Genomic DNA, 22348 nt, shown 5'->3' with positions numbered 1-22348 from the left:
GGAAACATCCTCTCCATATCCACCTTATCCAGTCCTTTCAACATTCGGTAGGTTTCAATGAGATCCCCCCGCATTCTTCTAAATTCCAGTGAGTACAGGCCCAAAGCTGCCAAACTCTCCACATATTTTAATCCCTTCATTCCTGGAATCATCCTCGTGAACCTCCTCTGGACTCTTCCCAATGACAATACATCCTTTGAGATAAAGGGCCCAAAACTCTTGACAATATTCCACGTGTGTCCTGACTAGTGTCTTATAAAGCTTCAGCATTATCTCCTTGTTTTTCTACATTCTATTCCCCTTGAAATAAATGCCAACATTGCATGTGCCTCCTTTACCACAGAATCAACCTGTGAATTAACTTTCTGGGAGTATTGCACGAGGACTCCTAAGTCCCTTTGCACCTCTGATGTTTGAATCTTCTCCCCATTTAGATAATAGTCCGCGCTTTTGTTCCTTTTACCAAATGCATTATCATACATTTCCCAATACTGCATTCCACCTGCCACAGAACTAATAGCAGTGCTGGACTTCGGATTTAGAAGGGACATCAGTTTGGTGTATCTGTCTGTTGCGCTCAGTTTCCATGGCTGACTGCCACATTTCAGATTCTCAACCCTGCGTGTTTCTTTGTGCTTTTTCAGAAGAGCTTGAACCGCACATCTTGAAACTCCTGTCTGCTTTGAAATTTCTGTTTTGGAGAGACCTTGCTGATGCAGAATAACCACTTTGTCTTGGTGCTATGCTCACTATTGCCATGGTGTAAGAATAGATGATTTGAAAGTTAAGCTGTTACTTCTGCAGCAGTCCTTTGCCCGGTTTGATTCCTCCTTCACCCGTTTCTGTTTCAGTTAATCAGTTTAATTCATTCAACTCGTGTCATTCAATATTGAATTAAATTGACTTTATTACTTACATACTTCACATACGAGGAGTAAAAACCTTTAAGCTACATCTCTGTCTAAGTATGCAATGTGCAGTTTTTAGTCATTTGTAATAAATAGTATATACCACAGGATAATATAACATAGAAATATAATTGTATCAGTGTGAATTAATCAGTCTGATGGCCTGGTGGAAGAAGCTGTCCTGGAGCCTGTTGGTCCTGGCTTTTATGCTGAAGTACCATTTCCGGAATGGTAGCAGCTGGAACGGTTTGTGGTTGGGGTGACTCAGGTACCCAGTGATCCTTCGGGCTCTTTTTACACACCTGTGTGTATAAATGTCCTGAATAGTGGGAAGTTCAAATCCACAGATGTGCTGGGCTGTCCGCACCACTCTCCTGCGATTAAGGGAGATACAGTTCCCATACCAGGCAGTGATGCAGCCAGTCAGGATGCTCTCAATTGTGCCCCTGTAGAAAGTTCTTAGGATTTGGGTGCCTATTCCAAACTTCTTCAAACCATCTGAGGTGAAAGAAGTGCTGTTATGCTTCACCACAAAACCAGTATGTACAGACCACGGAAGATCCTCGGTGATGTGTACGCCGAGGAACTTAAAGCTGTTCATCCTCTCAACCCCAGATCCATTGATGTCTATAGGAGTTAGTCTGTCTCCATTCCTTCTGTAGTCCACAACCAGTTCCTCTGTTTTTGCGACATTGAGGGGGGAGGTTGTTTCCTTTAACACCACTGTGTCAGGGTGATGACTTCTTCTCTGTAGCCGCCTCATTATTATTTGAGATTAGGCCGATCAATGTATCATCAGCAAACTTAATTAGCAGATTGGAGCTGTAGGTGGCGGCACAGTTATGGGTATACAGAGAGTAAAGGAGGGGGCTTGGGACACAGCTCTGTGGAGCATCTGTGTTGAGGGTCAGAGGGTTGGAGGTGAGAGCCCACTCTTACCACCTGCCAGCAATCTGACAGGAACCCATGATCCAGCTGCACAAGGCATGGTGAAGGCCAAGGTCTCAGAGCTTCTTGTGGAGCCTGGAGGGAACTATGGTGTTGAATGCTGAACTGTAGTCCAAGAACAGCATTTTCACATAAGCATCCTTCTTCTCCAGATGTGTAAGGATGGTGTGTAGAGCTGTGGCTTGTGTGTCATCTGTTGATCGGTTGTGGCAGTAGGCAAATTGTAGGGGGTCCAGTGTGGGTGGTAGCATGCTGCAGATGTAATCCTTGACCAGCCTCTCAAAGCATTTGCTTATTATTGAGGTGAGTGTGACAGGATGCTGGTCATTCAGACATGTTACCTTGGTCTTTTTAGGTACAGGGATTATGGTGGATGTTTTGAAGCAGGAGGGCCACTCTACACTGGGAGAGGGAGAGACTAAAAATGTCTAAACACACCTTCACAGGGCCATATACCTACAAAGTAGTCAAGTTTTTATTTGAGAAGTGGCCTATTACTTAAGATGTTACTTTCTTTATTGAAATGCAAAAAAATTCTCTTAACATTTAATTTTTGTGGAAAATTAATGTCTTGAAATGTAAAATTTGCTCTTTTCTCCTGACGTACTAATGCAGAGGACAAAAATAAACATGAAACAAAATTTATATTGAATAAAATCTAGGGTGCATAAGTCTTTTGCATAGTACTGTATACCATGAAATTTGACCATTAACAAAGTCTATCTCTGTTGAAGAGACATGTATTATAAGCTAATTGTTTAGTTTGCCAGCTGGACACACAAAGGTAAAAGCATTCCCTTACACTTCACAATATTGGATCCCTTCTAGTTTCTAATTATCTGCTTGGTGATTGTTACTGCCTGTTTCAATCTTTCATCACAGTTGAGGACCATGCATGATGGCTTTCTGAAAGACATAATATTCTTATGTAATTTGCATTTGCATTATTATCCAGTCTGATGCAAGTGAAAACTAAAAGCACCTCTCCCTGCAGAAGATTTAAATGGTAAAATGGCAGCAAAACTATAATCATGACAGCCTACAATAATATGCACTTCAAGTCAATATTCCTCAAGTATTCTATTTTGTTTTCCTTTTAAGTTACTTATTTGTAATAACTTGCAGACATCCCACCCTGCAAAAACTCATTTCAGGGAGGTAGCACCATCAATTTGCGGGAGACTCCCGGGAGAGGTGGGATGTCTGCAATAGAGTAGCTCCTTAGCAGCTGGCCAGCTAGTTTAAATAACGTTAGCTATGCTAATGAACGAATGACACCTGTTAAACTCACCTCAACATGTCTTTTACAATCTTAACCCACCATGGGCAATAGAAAAGTCACTGTTTCAAACAGTGCAGTGAGTAACACTGTCATTATTTTGACCCCTATTAGGCAGGGGTACACTTTAGTGTAGTCTGGGGTGACGTACGTTTTATATTTTTTTGGAACACTCTGCCATGGCGTGCACGCGCGCCCTCTCTCCCTCGCTCTCTCGTGGTCGCTGGCGCGCTCTCACTTGCTTTCTCGCTCGCTCGCTCTCTCTCCCTCTCTCGCTTGCTTTCTCTCTCGCTCTCTCTTGTGGTCACTCTCGCACTCTCTCTTGCTTTTCTCTCGCTTGCTCTCAAAAAAATTGATTTCCGTGATATTGTATATAATTTGCGGGCATCAGGGAGCCACTATTAATATGCGGGAGACTCCTGGAAGTTCCGGGAGAGGTGGGATGTCTGAACTTGTATTAAATAGGTGCCAAGCTTGTCTGTTGGTCATTCATTCTCTTGCTGCTCTGTGAGTAGTTGGTTAAGCAAACATTATTATTTGCTCAAATCTGGTACGAACGTTCTGACTAATCTGCTTAATCCAATTTCCTTCATCCCATTTTAGTTGGTTGACCTCAGTTGCAATGATCTTACAGAGATAATGATACCTGAGACCCTTCCAGCCACATTGCAGGAACTGGACTTGGCTGGCAACCCAAATCTTGTTCTTGACCACAAGACCTTAGAAATATTCAGGTAAGTGTAATAATTTTCATTCCCAAGTATAGGTTCAAGCAAAAATAAAAATATAGTCTGGAAACATTCAGTGAGTTGGTTGCAGGCGACATTTCATCTTCATGAATTTTCAGTAGTACCAAAAAGCATTAGAATTTTTAAAATTCTATAAAGTTATTTAAAACAAAACAAAGCATAGACATAAAACAGAAAAAGTGAGAGTCTGTTATTTGCAAAAGGATGGGATTGATTACATAACCTAAGTAACATCTATAGAAATAAAACAGGTTCAAGGATATATAAATGTTTACAATATATTAGCTGAGGGGGGAGAATGAAAGGACATACGTTGTGTGGAACTCAAATTTAACTCATAAAGATCGTGGTACGGACCATATACCAAGTACCAAGAGATTGACTCAATAAGTATAAACTTAAATCTTCTTGAATTCAAACTTGAATTCCACTCAGAATAGCCCTGATGAATCTTTCCATTATTATACTGTACAGAGTCACCATTTGATGGAAATTAAAGAAACCCCAACTCTTATTAACACATCTGTGATATTCTTTGCCAACGTTATTCAGTTGCTGTGATAACACCTTTGTTGTCTTCAACCAAGTTTGATACACTTGGGAGAGTTACTTTCCTTAAATCTATTTGTTTTAAAAATTTGGCTTAGTCCAATTTGTGTTTGGAATAAATCAGAAATGTTACAGTAATTTTGGGATTAAAATTGTAACACTGGAGATTTTTTTCCCTTTTTCTCCATGTTTGAAATAAGCAAATACTCAATACGTTTGAATGTAATGAATCAGAGATATGTTCACCAGATGAATGGATTATTAAATTTGTGTTTGGCCTCCAGGTATTTTTGATAACTTATCAAAAATTAAGGACCTGCACTTTGTCCTTGACTGCAATAATTTGCAGATGTATGACTTCTGTTGAAATGTTCTGCAAAAGAACATTGTGTATTGAATGCTGTATAGAAAATTATGGTAATGAAAAATTGATATAAAAGTGTACATTTTGATATTGCAGTCATATCACCACCCTGAAAATTGATCAGAAGCCTCCTGCATGTAATGATTCAGTTGGAATTTCGACTCTCTGGAATCATGGGTATTCTGAAATGGCAGGGCACCGAAATAAGTAAGTACATCAGCAATAAGCTTGGTTACGGTTTGCTCTTTCAGTACTGCTGGTTTGTTTGCCATTGCCCTATGGTACATTCTTTCCCCCCTCATTTTTCAATTTTCTATTGCAAACTTCTGCTGAAACCTCCAAGTTGCAGTTTTCATTTCCTTATTCTTCCTAGTCTCTTCAAGGTCAATTATCTACCTACTGTTTACATATTCAGTTTAATATCATAAGATAATGGATGCAGTTCAGTAAGACAGCATAGGGACAGCTAATTTAAATGGCATGCTTTCAATGGGTGAGCAAGAACAGGGAACTGAAGGTACTCATTCACTAATCCTGGAAAATTTGCAGATCAAATTGTTAACATTTATGATACATTTGGCCTTATAGGAGCATTTAATTTAGAAACAAGGAAACCATGTTCAAAGTTATCTTAGACTATTGTTTATAATTCTGAGCACCAGATTTATAAGCATCTCGAAGCTTTGGAGAGAAAACACAAGAAATTTTTGTAGAATGATACCAATAAAGGCAGAACTTTCAGATACATGAAGAGATTGGAGCTCAGATTGTTTTTAATCAGGATTACAGAGTCTCTCTTGCCAGAAGACCCACTGGCAGAGAAGTTTAGAGCAGATCTTCAGAGCTTCGAGGGATTTTCTCAATGTGAGTAGATACAAGTCATTTCTTCTGCCAGTGGGTCTTCTGGCAAGAGAGACTCTGTAATCCTGAGCAATTTCTGTCATTCTAACAGGTGTACCCACTTTTTTATTTGGTGACTTTGTATTTTAAAGCTATTTTTGTTTATAAGAATGAAGTAAATTAATAAATTTTAACATTTTTATCCTGCATAATATGTACAGAGGTTTTCAATCAAAGTTGAAATGATAACGTATTATGCGTTCTATTCATTCTAAGCTGATAACTAGTCTGTATGCTCACGGCAAAGGCAAGTCTTTGGATACATTGTCCATTTGTTCAGGCAGCCTTCAGTACCAATATATATGGAAAGTATTACTGGCCTCTGCCAGGACAGATGAAGTAATAAAACAGATTGAGACAAAATATGGAAGTTAAACAGAAACATATTCTTATACATTAGGGGTGTGTTACAAAACATCATCCTCAAAATTGAGAGCAGCATAAGTAAAACACATTATAGTCAGAGGTTATATGTCTAATGCTATCATAAAGAGCCACTACTTGCTTTCAGCTGGTCGGTTATGCTTTGAATTTATGTTCAGGCGAATAATATATGCAGAAACTTGTGAAGTGCGAAAGATCAGAAGGAACTTTAAAGTAGTGATACAAAAGAATTGAAACTACAATTTTTATTCATAATTTATAGTCACAAATAAGTTGCTCACTACACAGCATGTTCAAGTTGCATGAACAGTTAGTTTCTCTACAGTACATATATTTTGTTACTTTAATGGCATTAAAATTAAGTAAAACAAATAAATCAAACTTTGAATAATCTTTCAGTGAAATGGGAAATCAAATTGTGTCAAAACCTAGTATTAATATTCCAAAATATATTAGAAGTCTGACAGTTTGACATCAGACTGTTCATAAATCCTGATGGTTTGGTTCACTCGTTAGTCTGTAATGTGAGCCAGGAATCCCAAATGCAGTTAGGATTGGGATCTGGAACACAGACTATCAGTAATATGAATGGTTTTTCAGTAGAGTTGGGATCTGGAATGCTTGTATGTTTCCCATTTCACTAATATGAAATAACCTGTTTGGATACCAATCCGACTAACATTCAATGGCACAAACATCCAGTAGTCTGGAAAGTTTTGTCCAGAATTACCAATATAACAAAGGTGCAGGTAATGGAAGTTTTATTCTATCAGTATTTGGGAAGTGTTAAGATTTTATTCTACTCTATTGATTAGTAACTAATATTTTTATTAAACATATACTTTGGCATTTCCAGACTCTGTCTTTCAGTTCTTGCCCTGGATAGTTTTGGGGATAACCCAGAAGCATTATACGGACTGTTTGATGGAGACAAGAACATGGAAATTCCTCGTTTATTGCAGTGCACTGTGGGAGATGTATTGGCCGAAGAATTGCAGCAGTCCTGCGTGGACACTGTTTACATGACTCACACATTCCTCGTCTCACACAGGTGAGAAATATGTATTTGCACCATCTGATATCAAGATCCATCTATTCCATTTACAGTATCTTAAATAGAGAACCTTTTAATTGTAAAATACTTTTCATTCCTGACCTTTAGAAATAAATTTGATACATTCTGTATGTAAAGTGCTGAAGATATGAGTTGGATGCTGTGAATAATTCTGAAATTTGCTATTGAACAGTGGCAGTGTAGTAGACAAAGCAGTTCATGTTATGAAATATGATGGGAGACCATAGTGTAGAATGTATTTATCAGATATAAATCAACACAGTATCAACTACTTTCTTTTCATGTAGTTGTGTGTTTAAAAACCAGCTGCTACCAATTGAGTTACTGAGTTTCTTAGCCAGAGTCTAAACCTACAGTATAACTGGGAACTGAATGATTTTTTTCAATTACATTGTGCCATTAATTGGTGTTCCAGGGTGTGGCATTAACTTTTAATTTCTTTAAGTAAGGAGATGAAACATTGTTAATTTAATCAATCTTTTAGAGATTATATCACATCATTTCTATTACTGATTTTATTTTGACTCTTTTCTCTTATGTTTCTACCTATTATGGGCAATATTGTATCCCAAAGCTAAATAACTAATATACCACTGAATCCAAAGCTACATTTCGTTTTCTGTTTAATATTGGAGATCTGGTACAAACATTACTACAGTTCCCCTTGTAATGCTTTATTTTATTTTTAAGAAAACTAGGGATGGTGGGACAGAAGTTGAGTTCTTCGTCTGTGTTGTGTCACATTCGTCGTGATCCCAGTGACCACAGTAGCTACTTCACTCTTACTGTGGCTAATGTGGGCAATAGCCAAGTAGTGTTATGCAGAGATGGGCAGCCGCTGCCACTTTCAAAGTTGTTCAGTCTTGGACAGTGTGCTGAGGAACTTGGAAGAGTGAAGCAACAAAAAGCCATTATAACTGAGGTTAGTTTCAATATTTCCAATATTTTTAACCTGACACAGCTACATTTTTAATGCAGCCTTCCTTTTGCTAATGTTGGAATATGTATAATGTACTGTATTAACATTAATATCTAAAATAGAAAAGAAAAACTGGAAGCATTTAATCAGTTAGGCAACATCAGTAGAAAGAGAAACAGTTGATGTTGCAGGCTGGAGATGCTGTATCAAAATGGGAGAGAAAGTAATTCCAGTATTTGTGTTGCATTTCATTTACATCTAAAACATTGTATTACGTAATGCTGTTTGGTACAGGTTCTGATATCCCTTTAAATTGTGCTAAATAGTCTCCAGTGGTCTTTCTGTCAACTCAGCTGGAGCTGAAAATCTTGTCATTGCTTTTGGCCACATCCTTTGCACTCTTGACTAGCCTGTCTCTTTCTGCTCTACATAAATTTGAGGTTAATGATAGCTGCTACTCGTGTAACTATCTTGCATCAAATCTTAGTTGCTGGTGAACGCAGCAGGCCAGGCAGCATCTCTAGGAAGAGGTACAGTCGACATTTCAGGCCGAGACCCTTCGTCAGGACTAACTGAAGAAAGAGTTAGAGATTTGAACTCTTCCTTCAGTTAGTCCTGACGAAGGGTCTCGGCCTGAAACGTCGACTGTACCTCTTCCTAGAGATGCTGCCTGGCCTGCTGCGTTCACCAGCAACTTTGATGTGTGTTGCTTGAATTTCCAGCATCTGCAGAATTCCTGTTGTCGTTTGCATCAAATCGCATTTGCCCATCACACCTTTGATCATTGGCTTACACTAGCAGCATTTTAAACCGTCTCAATTTTAAAATTATTATCCTTGTTTTCAAATCTTCCCTTCTGCCTTATACTTCAAGAGTTTTTTGGCTCTTTGAATTCTGACTTGAGAATTCCAGAACTTACTTGCAACACAATTGCTATTTTGTCTTTAGCTGCCTGCACTTTAACTTCTGGAATGCTATCCTTCAATCTCCCTGCCTTCTATCTTCCCTTCTTTCTTTGAAGTGCTCCGTAAAACATATCTCTTTGATAGCTTATAGTGTGGTTCAGTGTCAATTTTAGTTTGGAAATATTTCTGTATAGGATTTGAAGATGTGTTGCTTTTTTGAAGATGCTAAGCAAATGAAAGCTGATGAAGTTGAATTGTTTTATTAGCAGTAAAACATTTACAGTGACATATTTATGCATTTTCCCCTTAGGACAATAAAGTGAATGGTGTTACTTCTTGTACCCGTCTTTTGGGCTGCACCTACCTCTTCCCATGGGTCCTTCCCAGACCTCACGTCCGCACCATATCACTTACCGCTCAGGATGAATTCCTTATCTTGGGTAACAAGACACTCTGGGAAAATTTGTCCTATGCTGAGGCAATAGAAGCTGTTAGGACTGTGCCTGATCCTTTAGCTGCAGCCAAAAAACTTTGCACCCTCGCTCAGAGCTATGGCTGCCATGATAATGTTGGTGCTGTGGTAGTGTACTTGAATGTTGGGGATGATAACTGTACATGTGAAGTTCAAGGAGTTCCATTAGCTAGTCCAACTGTATTTGCTCCTATTAACATGTCAGTAAAAGATGGTACACATTTTTCTGGCACCCCATCATCCAGCAGTGGGATAGCATCTGAATTCAACAGTGAGATGTCTGCTTCTGAAGTGAGCAGTGAAGTGGGGTCTACAGCATCAGATGAGCAGCCAGCCACAAGCCTGGAAGCTTCTACAATCCCTCGTGCCGAACGTCGCTGCAGCCTCCATCCGAGTTCTTCCACCAGTGTTTTCCAGCGACAGCTATCTAGTGCAACATTCTCCAGCAACCACTCAGATAATGGCCTTGATAGTGATGATGACCAACCAGTAGAGGGAGTATTCTCTAATGGCAGTAAGCTGGAAGTAGAGGTGGATATCCATTGTGTCCATTTCCAAGTTCCAGGAAACTCCAACATTTCACAAGGTCATGATGAGGGATTATTTGTCAACCTGTCTGGGGATGACAGTCCGCAGTCATATATAAAAGTACAAAAACAAAATGATATAAACAGTGGGTCGTTGTTAGTGAGTAACAAGGAAGGAAGTGATATGAAGAAGTCTTCATCTGCATCAAACCTGCAGGGTAAGAAATTTTCAAATGGATCTGTGGTCCCTCTTGAAAAAAGCCACAACATTATTGAGGTGGCTACAGAGGCACCAAAGAAAAAATGTGGATATTTTGCTGCACCTGCACAGCCAGACCCAGAGGACCAATTAATTGTGCCGCCAGACCTGGAAGAGGAAGTGAAAGAGCAAATGAAGCAGCATCAAGATCCTATTTCAGAAGCTGAATCGGAAAGAGACCCTAGATTTACTCAGCAGGAGGTCTATGACACAGCACTGTAACACAGTATTCTTTCAATGGAATTACACTGATGTCAAAATGAGGGTTAGGATAGTACTATATTAGATATTTGTGCAAAATATAATCACATCATCACTAAATATTATTTAAATTGTACATAAAATAGATTACAAGATGCTTCAGCATTCGTCAAAAAACAAAATCTATTGTGTGGTGTTGGCTTTGACCTATTGAGATTGTTATCTTGTGAAGGTTTTAGGTTTTCATTTTCAATTAAAGCTGCATTATCCTTCTCATAATATGAACAAGTATTTAAAAATAGTTTTCTAAAAAAGATGGCATCCAATTATAGTTGTGGTTGCCTGTGTAAAATGTTTACAAAGTTTCCTTGAGTTATAAATGAACTGCATCGAAGTCCATTTTGTTAAATTAAAAAAGAGTAGCAGCTTCCCTAAGTAGGTAGTGACATTTTCAGTGGTTTAAGTTTTTTTTGCACTTTGGTGAGAAGACTTGCATCCTTTCATCTCGGGTAGACAGTTTACCTTTAACCAAAATAAACAGCTTGAAATCTGCAGATTTTAAAATCAATAACGCAAAATGACCATAACCTGTCTTAGATCTTTTGAGATGTTTGGTTGCAATGTCTGTCAAGGTTGCATGGCTCTCTCTGCCCTACTAATAATTTTTGCTGCTAAGCTCTCCAAAGAACTGAGCAACCTTTTCATTCATCCTGGTTTAGGAAAGATGGGCTTAATGTTTGTAAACTTAAATCTAAGTTGAAGCACATTAATACGGCAGCTTTGAATTTAAAATACAAACATCTTCCAGGAGCAGAGAAGCATCTCTGTACAAATTGGCTTTAGAATATGCTTTGTTTTTATTATTTCATATTGCAACCAATCAGTGCAATTTGGCTCACAATTTTCCTGGAAAATCTGTCCTCTGATTATAGCTGGTAAGGAAAACTTGGCTATAATTTACATGTTAGAGAAACTGCAATTGTTTTTACTCATCGTTATTTGTCAGGGAGTCTGTAGGTCTGCTCAGAGGATTAGACACATGTGCTTTGTATAATTAAGCATAATTTAATTGGTGGCACATATCATGTAGTTTGTAATATATTTATCAGAGGGTAAGAAATGTTCTTGAGTCACAGAGGTTTTGTCAGTTAAAATCATTTTAAACAAATCTATATATTTAAAACATGCTGAGGTAGAGGAGCAAAGACATTTTGACTATAGTCTTTACTATATTTAATTGCACTTAAATCTTATTTTCTACACGTTCAAACTAGGCAAGCAAGACTTAAACTTTGTTCAGACAACACTTTATTTCTAATGTAGGTGACAACATCATCTGATGTTTTTGTGCAATATCATCGAACAGTTATTTAAGCAAAGTTAACTTTATTTTACTGCCCATGTGAAAGCTTTAGCATAGCTGTGAAAGCTTTTAGCATTTTCAGATTTTATTTCTGTTTTCCACATCAGGAGAATTTGCTTTAGCAAGGTAAAATTTTGCTTTTATGGCCTGATTGATACCATGGCCGTTTTTGTTTGCGTGCAGGGAAAAGCTGAGATCCTTAGCACCAACTGTGCATGAGATTGTGAAATAACATCAGGAAGTACTGTTTTTATTTTGGGTCTATAACCTTTTATCAGAACTGAGGAAACATGAATATAACAAAGTTCAAGTTGGAGAGAAAGTTGGGTGGGAAGAGAGATCAAATGAAGATTAAGTGATAGAAGTGGTGATGATCCTGGCTGAAAGAGCAAGGTAAGATTGTGGAGTAACAAAAGATCTGTGGTGAGGTGTACATTGGAGGAACCTTCTCAAATCTGAAATTACAAGAGGGAAAAGTCAGCTGGTAAAGTGAGATACAAATTTGCAAAAACTGATTAGCTGGATTTGATACTGAGTCTTGAGAGCTGTAATCTGCTCAGCCAGAAGATGAGATGTACTTCATTGGAACAGTGTTGGAGACTAAAGACAACCAGCTGCAGAGTAGCTGTGCAGTGGAAAATGCATTGAACAGGCAATTAGGAGTTCATAGTTAGCCTATATGTAAGAGACCAGCAAGAGCCAAACTACCCACGTGACCTTCCTTTTGATCTGCTTGCTCTGAATGCCCAACCAATGAGAAACAATTGACACTTACTGTCACAATGTGCCGGGTGCTTAGCAATGACGGAGCAAAACTAATTTCTGTTTCTGGTATTAATTTGCTTCTGTAATAAGTCTGATAGGATTATTTAATCTAGAAAATTGAGAGTTGTCTGCAGTTTATAATGTTAATAAAATGACAGTGGCCAGAAGTTAAACCTTGAAAAAGTATTCCACCCATTTTTGGTGCAGTGGGGCAGCAGCACTAGATTTTGTCCTTGAGCTCACAGCTGTGAAGAAATGATGAGGGAAAATAGGAAGGGAGGGTGGGAAATCAAGGTCATTAGAGTTAGAGGAGCACAGTGCTGAGTATTCCTCCCCCCCCCCCACATACTCCACACTGTAGATTGATAATGCAGTCAAGTACATAGATGCTATGATTAGCGCTGCTTACCTGCAAAAAAATGCAAGCCTTTTAAATCAAGGTGCAGGAGTGTGAATATCAAATTCATGTCGCAGGGGATTCTTTAATTCATGCATGATTTGCAATTTGTTCTCTCTTACGTGCCCATCAAATCCCCTTTGAATTTATTTCTATTAACCTATACTAAAGGGTCATTTACAACAACCAGTTAACCTACCAGCATATCTTGGGGATGTAGGAGGAAACTGGCGTATCCAAAGGAAACACATGCAGTCACAATGGATTTGAGGAATGCAGACCAACATTTAAGGAGTTGTTCAGCTGTATTACATAACACATCATCAGGTCTAACCTGCCTCTATATGAAATGTATAAATTTGTATCCAAATTCCAGCATATTGATGTGTACAGAAACAGTGTTCTCTGAACATGAACTCCTGTCAATTTCTCACAAATTAAATTTTTTTGATGTTTTTTCACCAAAAGGTAACTGGTAGGGCAGGAGAGATTTAAAGGATTTCAGCAGCAGGTGAACTGAACTATGTAAAGACAGACCTTTTACATACAGAGGAACAGATCCTAGTGATGGTCAGAACCTGAACCAAGGTGCAACAGAATTCATGGTTATGAACAATTGGCCTCAGAGAGAGACTAGAATTGTTTTAAACTTCTAATCCTTAATTACTATGAATTTTTGCTTATTTAATATGATTTGTTCTACAAATTTTTGAGTGGATTCAGGGAATGGGTGGTGAGGTAGCACCAGGGCTGTTTTCAGTATCTGTGCAGGAATTAATTTGGTTTTTATATGATGCCCTAAAGAGGCTGCTTGCAGTCTTAACTATATGTAAATATACACCTGTTCTGCAACCCCTCAGGGCAGAGAATTTCTTCCACTGCCCTCAGAGAAGTTTCTTTGTACCTCAGTTTTAAATGAAGGCATTAAGAGTGTTTTCATTCGAGATAACAATTTCAATAGTGAGGAGGGGAAGTACCAAAAAGGATGATCATCAGTTCCAAGATATGTGGGAAGATGGGTAGTCAGCTGGTTGAAGGGTAAAATTTCCTCGTGACACAACAAAGAAGGGGGCTATTTGCCTCATAAGGACTATGTTAGCTCCTACCAGAAGAATTTCATAGTCCCATTCCCCTTCTGCTTTACATGAAGTCCTTGCATAACTGCATGGATGTACCTCCAAAAAAAATTTGACAATATTTGGTTCCAGGTACTTACTGAATCAAATACAATTGGTGTCTCTATTCTAAACTAAGAAGAAAAAAAATCCTTGATTTCCAACTTCTGATAACTATTCAACCAGTTCCCCCGGTAAGAAGATTTGGTGACACCTTACTTCTGCCTCAGATTCAAAATATACAAACTTGTATCTGAAGATCAAAGAATTAACAGACTACAGATAAATAGGGTATGACATCGCATTTTGTCATCTACAGTGGAGAAATTATGGAAACAATTTAGGATAAAATAAATCAGAGTGAATGCTAATGAAACTTATAGTTGTGGTACCTTTATAAGTTTCCATTGAGGTTTAAATTTGCACAATGTGTCTAATTCCATGAGTCTATCTATGGCATATAAAAGGTAGTTGGACCAAATCAAATGGATGCATTTGCCTTCTTTAAAAAAAATTGACGAGCCTGCCTTACAAAATAGAGCAGCACAATATTATTAAGAAATGAATATTGTCTTGTATTAATGTGATGTTTGCAGGCTGAAACATAGGTATTAATCCAAGATCTTGTAAATCCCACCTACTTGATTTTTAATCTAAATTTTTCATGACAATTAAGCTTTTGTTCATTTTTGTTAATTGTTCTGAGCACTGAGATTTTTTCTTACATAGGTATTATACTGTATATGTGACTGCCAGCACTGAATGTTGCATCTAGCAGGAACCATGGCTTGTGCAGGGTAGGATGATCTGGCAAATTTGGATCTGGGATGAGGAAGAATTTAATTGATGGATAAAATAGCCATTATTTAAAGTGCACATAATTTGATGTTCTGCAGGGGGAAAGACATTAATGGTTCAAATGAACTCCAATTTGTAGCTTTATAACCCTCTGTATTACCTATCCTCATAGGAATTATATATGCTGGGTTAGATCTGTGCACCTACAAACATTTTCACTTACACATTGCATTAAACTTAGTTTATTCAATGGGTCTTAAGTGTATACACAGAGAGAGGTTATTTTGACAACTGAGAGTCTATAGTCTGAAGTGTTTTACATTACCATAGACATTGATAGCATCAAGGAATCAAAAGCTTTCCCATTATAATCTGCCGATGAAACAAAATGTTTAGCACTGGGTTATAAAACAAATTGAATGATGGTCAATTTTATTAAAGTGTAATGCAACAGCATATTCCAAAACTCATTGTAAATACAAAGTACACAAAATGTAATGAAATTTCTAATTTTTTATGCAGCAAATCTTATTGTATCTAAAACTAATTTGTACATATTGTAGCATATTCAGATGATACTGAATATGCCCATATAAATTATATATTGAGTATTGATTTATAAGGTACAGTATTTAATAGTATTTAATTCAAGCAAACTTTCTGCTAACCAAAGCAGGAAGATGATATGTATTAAGTTTGTCATTCACAATTTTGAAGTAGACGTTTAGTCCTTGTACTGAATTGCAGAATGGTACAAAGCACTGGAATTTAAGTACTAATTTTAAAATGTGTTAATTTGTCCAAACAGCTCTTAGGTCTGAAGAAAGTCTCATCAATTTTGAAGCTTTGTTCAGTATTGTTTAAGTTTGTAGTATTGGCTCGAAAGGCAATTATTTTTGACCTTTGTTCCTTTTTTTTTACTGTCGGAACCTGCTAGATGTTTCTCCTATCCAGATCATGTGAAATTTAAAGTATGTTTCTCTTATTAATCAGGTTTTTACTTTCATTCTTCCCTGGACACTGAACTGAAAATGCTTCAGGATATTATGCATGTGCAAATTGAATGAAATATGCAAAATGTAAAGTTTGGCTTCACAGGAAAGAATCGAAGATTGAAAACAGCTTTTGTTTGGCCCTTAATTTCTTCGTGTGTAATAACAATTAACATTTAAACCATTCTGCTTAATCATTTTTTGTACAAACTATGAAAGGAAAAACATAACTCCTAGGAGTGATTAAATTTATTGTGACTTAGTCACACAAATTTACTAATCTTCTCTGAGAGAATGTAGCCAATTCAAAAGCATTTTACTGTGAATAAGGCAGCACTTAGCTCAGTCCAAACAAGTGTTAAAATCTTTTTCGTTTTTAAAAGTGCTTTTTGTTTATTTGTACATGGTTAATTTTGAAAATTAGCAGTACTTCAGACAATGTTTCCAGTTGAGACAATCAGATTGGGTAAGAATTAATTTGCCATTTACTAGGGAGATTTCTTGAAATTATTTCTATAGAAATTACGTTGCTCTTTAGACAATGTTTTGTACAAATATCCTAAATTGAAATACTTAAGTAATTACCTACAAATGGTATTCTTGGTAACCTGAAATTTTAATGAATTTTTTAAATGTATGGATGAAGTTTACTGACTGCATCCAGCTAAGTGGAAGTAGTGTTATGATACAAATGAAAGGATAGAAGGGTTTCTGGTTCCAAAGTGAACATGCGAGATGCTGCATTTTGGAGGTTTAGGTAATTGTGCCACTAATAGCTAGTGCAGAGTTATGTAAACCAGTGGTTGATGAGGGGACAATTCCATGATGTAGCACATCAACCATTCACTCAATTAGTATTCTGTACTGATTTCATAACTTGGTTTAAAATAATTCCTATAAATTATTCAGTAGTTTAATAAGTGATCAATATGTTTACTCAAGGTTAAATGCACACATATCAAGCTGTTGCAACAGTACATATTTACTAAAGTTAAACAGAAGCCCACAATTATCAGTTCTAGTAATTTTTCTCAGTAATGCAGAAAACAAGTATTTGAAGGAGCTAAAAAAACTGACAATTTAAATTACATTAATTCTTCAAAAACTTTCTCTTCTGAAACTTTAGCACTTAATTTCAATGCAGATTGAACTCAATTTTTAAAATTAAGCCTTTAAACAAATGTTCAGGGAAGGCATCCCTGTGGGTGAGAAACTTCAGGCTGCTTACATTTGACCACTTCGGATGACCAAATGGCATGAAGCAAATTTTGCAATTTTTTTTTTGCAGTTATATTGGTGATGCTGAGATAATGGTAACCAGATGTTAATTTTTTTTGTAATTATTTCACTTTATCTCATGCCTCCAGTCCACCCTCCTGATTTTGCTGCACTTGTGTGTATGATGTAAGAGAGAAGTTATATCAATTGGTGTTTTTCACTGTTAAAGGTTTTTATAAATGCAGGCAATTGTGATGGAAAAAGTCATAATTAATGTCCATTAAACACAAATTATCACACTATCATTTCACTTTGGTGGTCATTAGTCTGTTGCGAACCTTTGAGCTGCCAGTTCAATTTATCTGGCCTGAGTGCCTTTGGATTCTGTCAGTGATATTATGTATAATAAGGCTAACTTACATTAAAATAAGATAATTTCTTTATAGAACAATACAAACATGTGTACAATACATTAACTGTACTTGGAAGGATGTTCTGACATGTAGTGTTTCTTGTAAGTGGTTTGCACTATGAAGAGGTTAACCTCAAAATTCACAGATTTATGGCAACGTTGGATTGCTTGGAGCTATAGATTATTTTGACACTTCTGAACACAGATTTCATTTTTTGCTGGAACAGAGATGTGTAAAATGACTTTCCAAGTCCTCCTTTCTTTGTCAATAAAATAATAAAGCATGTTTCTCAATCAACTTTTAAAATGACCTGCTAATGTGCAAGAAATGTTTTGATTACAATTTATACCAACTTGCCAATTTTCTGTTGTAATATTTTAAAATGCATCATTTTGATAGTGCCATATTCTGTGTGTATTGCTTTCCGTTCCTGATTCCATGTATATAAACCCACTTCAGTTGGAAAAACAAATGGATCGGAGAATTCTCTGCTATCTAATCCATTGCAGACAAATTTGTTCTTAAATTATTAAAGAATATGAATATTAATATAAAAATTCCTCCAGAATTTGACTTTCATTTAAAATATCCAGCAAATACACGACATCCATGAATCGTAATATTTTGTGCAGATAGTTTGATATTGGGACTGTGCCAATTTGTTTACTTTTTCTCAGTTTAAAGATACCTACTTTTATCACTAATGTGCCTTACACACGGCTGCTGTAGACATTATAGTAAAAGGTTTGTTTTATTAGTTGGTAGGTAATGGTGATTTTTTTAAAAAAAACATCATTGAATTCAAATTTTTACTGGCATTTGTATAATGCTTTAAAAATAGAAAAATCTGTTGTTTTATAAAAATATAATTGGACAAGAAGATAGAATTTAGTAGGAGTGAATAAAAACTTGGCCATGTAGATGAATTTTCAGGAGGATTAAATGGAGGAGGTAAGGTTTAGACAGGTCATTCACAGTGTGTGTGAAGTTTAGATGATTAAAGTTACGGTTTTAATTGGGTAAATCAGGTAAAGGGAGTTACACAGGCCAGAAGTGGGGAATTATAGACTTCAGGGAGGAAAGGGGATAAAATACACCATGATCACATTCATAGGATGCCATTTATACCTGGATTAGGGTCATTTTAGTGTTGTGGTAGTGAAGTTCAAATTTAGTTGAGAGGAAGAATATAGCATGAATGTTAGGGTGACATAGAGAATTTTAATTTTCTACTGGGGGGGACAAAGGTACTGGAGATGCTAGCGGACAAAATGATTGTGAAAAGATTTTGAGAGATTGGAAAGAGCTGAAGGCTGATGAGGATTTTAGGCTTGATTCAGGCTGAGGTAGTTGAATACAGTTTTGGTTTCAGTCAGAGTTGTCAAAAAAAATCTGAGATTCTTGTGTGGTGAAGGTGACAGTGAAGAAAGCAGGATAACAGTTTAAGGAATAAGTTGCTACCAGGAGAGGGAACTTGCCTTTTATTTTCTGATAAATGTTAAACTCAACAGAAAGGAGAAGCGATTAAACAAATTAATTGACAGCTGTGGAAATGTTCATGGTACATTTTTTGAAGTTGTACTACTTGTGTTTGCTTAAGAGAAAACAATGACTAAACTGCAGAAAATGTAAAATCGCCATCTATACATAATGCAGGAAGCAAGATATTTCTGTAACATTTAAGTATATATTACACAATTTAGTTTTTATCATTTAAATCGGTACAGAATAGATAAAATCCTTCAGTTCCATAGGTTAAGTTTCTACTTTTAAGTTGTGAAGTTCTTGCTTTCTAATGTGGTCAGCTAAATAATGTAATATATACTTAATAGAATTAAACGTCATTGATGCTGCTTCAGGCAAATGCTTTTTGCTGTCCTGCACTGAGCAGAACTTGTTGACCACCACCTCCTCTTACCCTCAGTTTTGGAACAATTCAAATACTCAGACTTTTATATATAAACACATGAATATATCAGTTATTCATTTGTTTTTACAGTACAGGTAAAGTTATTTACCACATTGCTTTTATTTATTTGTATACTGCTCAGTGTATAAGATAATTTTTGATTTTTGATTTCATGGGAAATTTCTTTAAAAATATATTCTTTGTTCTCAGTACACTTTGCCTTGATGTGGCTATTGTCCTGGAAATTTACACAAGTGGGGCATGCAATTAATGCTACTGTGATTGTAATTTATGTAATTTTAATTCATGCAGTGGTCATTTTGCACATGGTTCAATCAGGACTGAAATATATAAAATATTTTAATGTATATGTATTTTAGCATGCAGAGTTGTGCATAAAATGTAATAATGAAATCCTGTTCTGTTATTAGTGTATTTGTTTCTCTGTGCACATCATTGTACAGATCTGAAGCACTTTGGAGAACTGAAGATAGGATTTATGTGGTTCATTGGTTCCCTTAGATACCAGAAGATGTTTCTTAAAGATGCTGCTATAGATTCTGGAGGATCCATCTGTATTTTTGATTATTTGTTCAGCCAAAGTAGCAATAAAGATTTATACTGCATAAAATATATGACTATGAAATTTTATTCACAGCTAAATTTATAATGCATGCCAAGAGTTTACAGATTTTCCCATAGGGGTCATCTGAAATTGAATCCTAATTTTTTTTTTCATTCTCTGGTCAAATACTAAAATCAACAAAAAAAAGGCTGCTTCCAGTTACAGATCACAAAATATAATCTGGATTGGGGAATGTCAATAACTACCAGAAAATATAACTTGGTAGTATCACAACATAGTTGTTCATGACTTTGCTTGAGTCATGAATGACATGGGTGCCAGACAGTGTGAGAACCAACACAACACAGAAAAACAAATCAGCACACAGCAGTTACTGGAATTCTGAAATGAAGGATAATACTGGTGAAGTTTAACAAATTAAGCAGGATCCGTGCAGAGGAAAAATAAGTTGCATCCTGATAGTGAAGTATAAAGTTGCATCATGGGGCGAAACATGAAATGATGCTTTCTACAGCACTGATCAATCCTGTAATTAGTACATTGTTACTGAAAGGGGGAAGCTCCAGGAGCATCCCCACTGTCAATGGCATCTTTTGTCACTGATTGGGCCACAATAACCCAGATGAGATTTGTTGTGTTTTTGTGAACGGGATATATCTAGGCAATTTTCCACATGGCGAGGTAGATGTCAGTATTGCGTTTGTCTCAGAGGATTAAAGCTACTGTGTGTTAAAGCTGTTCAGAACAACCACCTAAGTGCTGATATGCAGAATGGTCCATAATTTTTGTTGTATCCAGAACCCTCGGCCAATTATTAATATCACATGGAGTGAATTGATTTGGCTTAAGACTGGCTTCTACAGTGATGAATGAGAAAGCTGGTGTGAGTCATCTGCTTGACACTTGGAAGTGAATGTTTCAGAGGTTAGCCTTCACGTGCAGGGCTCCACCTCCTACAAGTAATGGATGGTGGTTAAAGAGCTAGTCCTGCACATGAAGACTAAACTCTGAAATATTCACTTCGAAGTGTCAAGTCGATGACATTGCTTTGCCTAATGCATACAGTTTTTACTATTAGTATGCGTCAGAACTCTGATTCAGCTTCACCAGTTTGGATAGCTCAAACTGAGTGTGTATGAAGCACTCTGGAGCCGGAGCAGAAATTGATACCATCACAATCCATTATCTAAAGGTCTGGCATACTTTCCACTTGTACTGTGAAACCAATGGATGAATCCTAAATATAGCAGTAACAACTCCAGATACACCTGAAAATGAGGTGGCACCAGGGTAAGGTCAGTCACGATCAGTGCGAGACAGACGAGGGGCTGATTACCTTCTGTTTCTTATGTTCTAAACATTCACTCCACCTTCCAAAGACTTGCATCAGAGATTTTTCTGTTAAAATTGGCTGTCTTTATTTGTGATACTCACATGGAAGAGTCTATTTTATGATGCTTTGGTTGAATTTTTGTGAGTTAATGTCTAATCAATGTGCTTGATAAAGTACACATTTTAGCAATGCCTTTTGAATTCCTAAAGTGCAAAGCTTCCAAATTTAAATTTAGCAATATTTGTTAATGGTAAAAGTAATGTAGGTCCTCTCTCAAAGTTGCAAGTTTTTTTCTTCCCCTATTTGTATATCTTGGGAATTACAACAATTTAACAAAGATCATGCAGTGACTTATAATGAAATGTTCAAAGTAACCAAGTTTATTATAACCATTTTATTACAAGTCACTTTCACAACATCCCCAAGCTAGTTTTGTCACTATATTTCATTTATTGGTACTAGCAATCACTGTCACCCGTATAGCCAAAAACAGTGCAATACAAGAATTCAGACTGATAAATATTGATAATATTTCTTATAAAACTATAATGTGATGTTATTTTCTTTATTAAAATGAGTATATCTACTATTAATGAAAATGTCTTAGTAGTACAATGTTTTCTAATTACCATTTTTACAGTATTCCTTTTTTTGTTCTATTGTGTGTTAAGAATGGATAATATTGGAATGGTGCTCCACTGAGGCTATGTGTTTGCCTTGACATTCATGGCAAATGTGAGCAATTTTTGCACTTGAGATGAAGTATAGAGAAATATTAATGAGTCGAACTGGCTATTATGCTAAAGGAGGATTTGTATTTCTGTAGCATTTTTCATGACCACAGAAAGTCTCAACAGTATAAAGTTGAAGAACTTTCTGAAGTGTAACAGTCTAGAGTATGAAGCCAAATGTTATGCTCAATAGCAAATGTCAGGATTCATCGGTAGTGGGAAAATTAGGAGCTAAGGAAGATCTGGTAAACAGCCAGATTCTGAAAATTGCAGAAAGGGGGCCAGATGA

The 22348-nt window shown here is 36.6% G+C and overlaps 1 protein-coding gene across 2 annotated transcripts in view; it reads left to right on the top strand.

The window, feature by feature from the left end:
* The window catches only part of LOC134356222 (PH domain leucine-rich repeat-containing protein phosphatase 2-like), a 132962-nt gene extending 112363 nt beyond the window's left edge, over nucleotides 1-20599 (top strand). For both annotated transcript variants that reach the window (XM_063066997.1, XM_063066996.1), the window contains 5 exons: nucleotides 3739-3869; nucleotides 4894-5004; nucleotides 6938-7132; nucleotides 7847-8078; nucleotides 9291-20599. In XM_063066997.1, the coding sequence (XP_062923067.1) occupies nucleotides 3739-3869; nucleotides 4894-5004; nucleotides 6938-7132; nucleotides 7847-8078; nucleotides 9291-10460 (1839 nt within the window). In that variant the 3' untranslated portion in view covers nucleotides 10461-20599. The remainder of the gene's footprint in view (nucleotides 1-3738; nucleotides 3870-4893; nucleotides 5005-6937; nucleotides 7133-7846; nucleotides 8079-9290) is intronic.
* Nucleotides 20600-22348: the final 1749 nt, after the last annotated feature.

The sequence above is a fragment of the Mobula hypostoma genome, chromosome 14 (assembly GCF_963921235.1).
Source record: "Mobula hypostoma chromosome 14, sMobHyp1.1, whole genome shotgun sequence".
NCBI classification, from domain to species: Eukaryota; Metazoa; Chordata; class Chondrichthyes; order Myliobatiformes; family Myliobatidae; genus Mobula; species Mobula hypostoma.
This window is presented reverse-complemented; position numbering and strand designations above follow the sequence as displayed.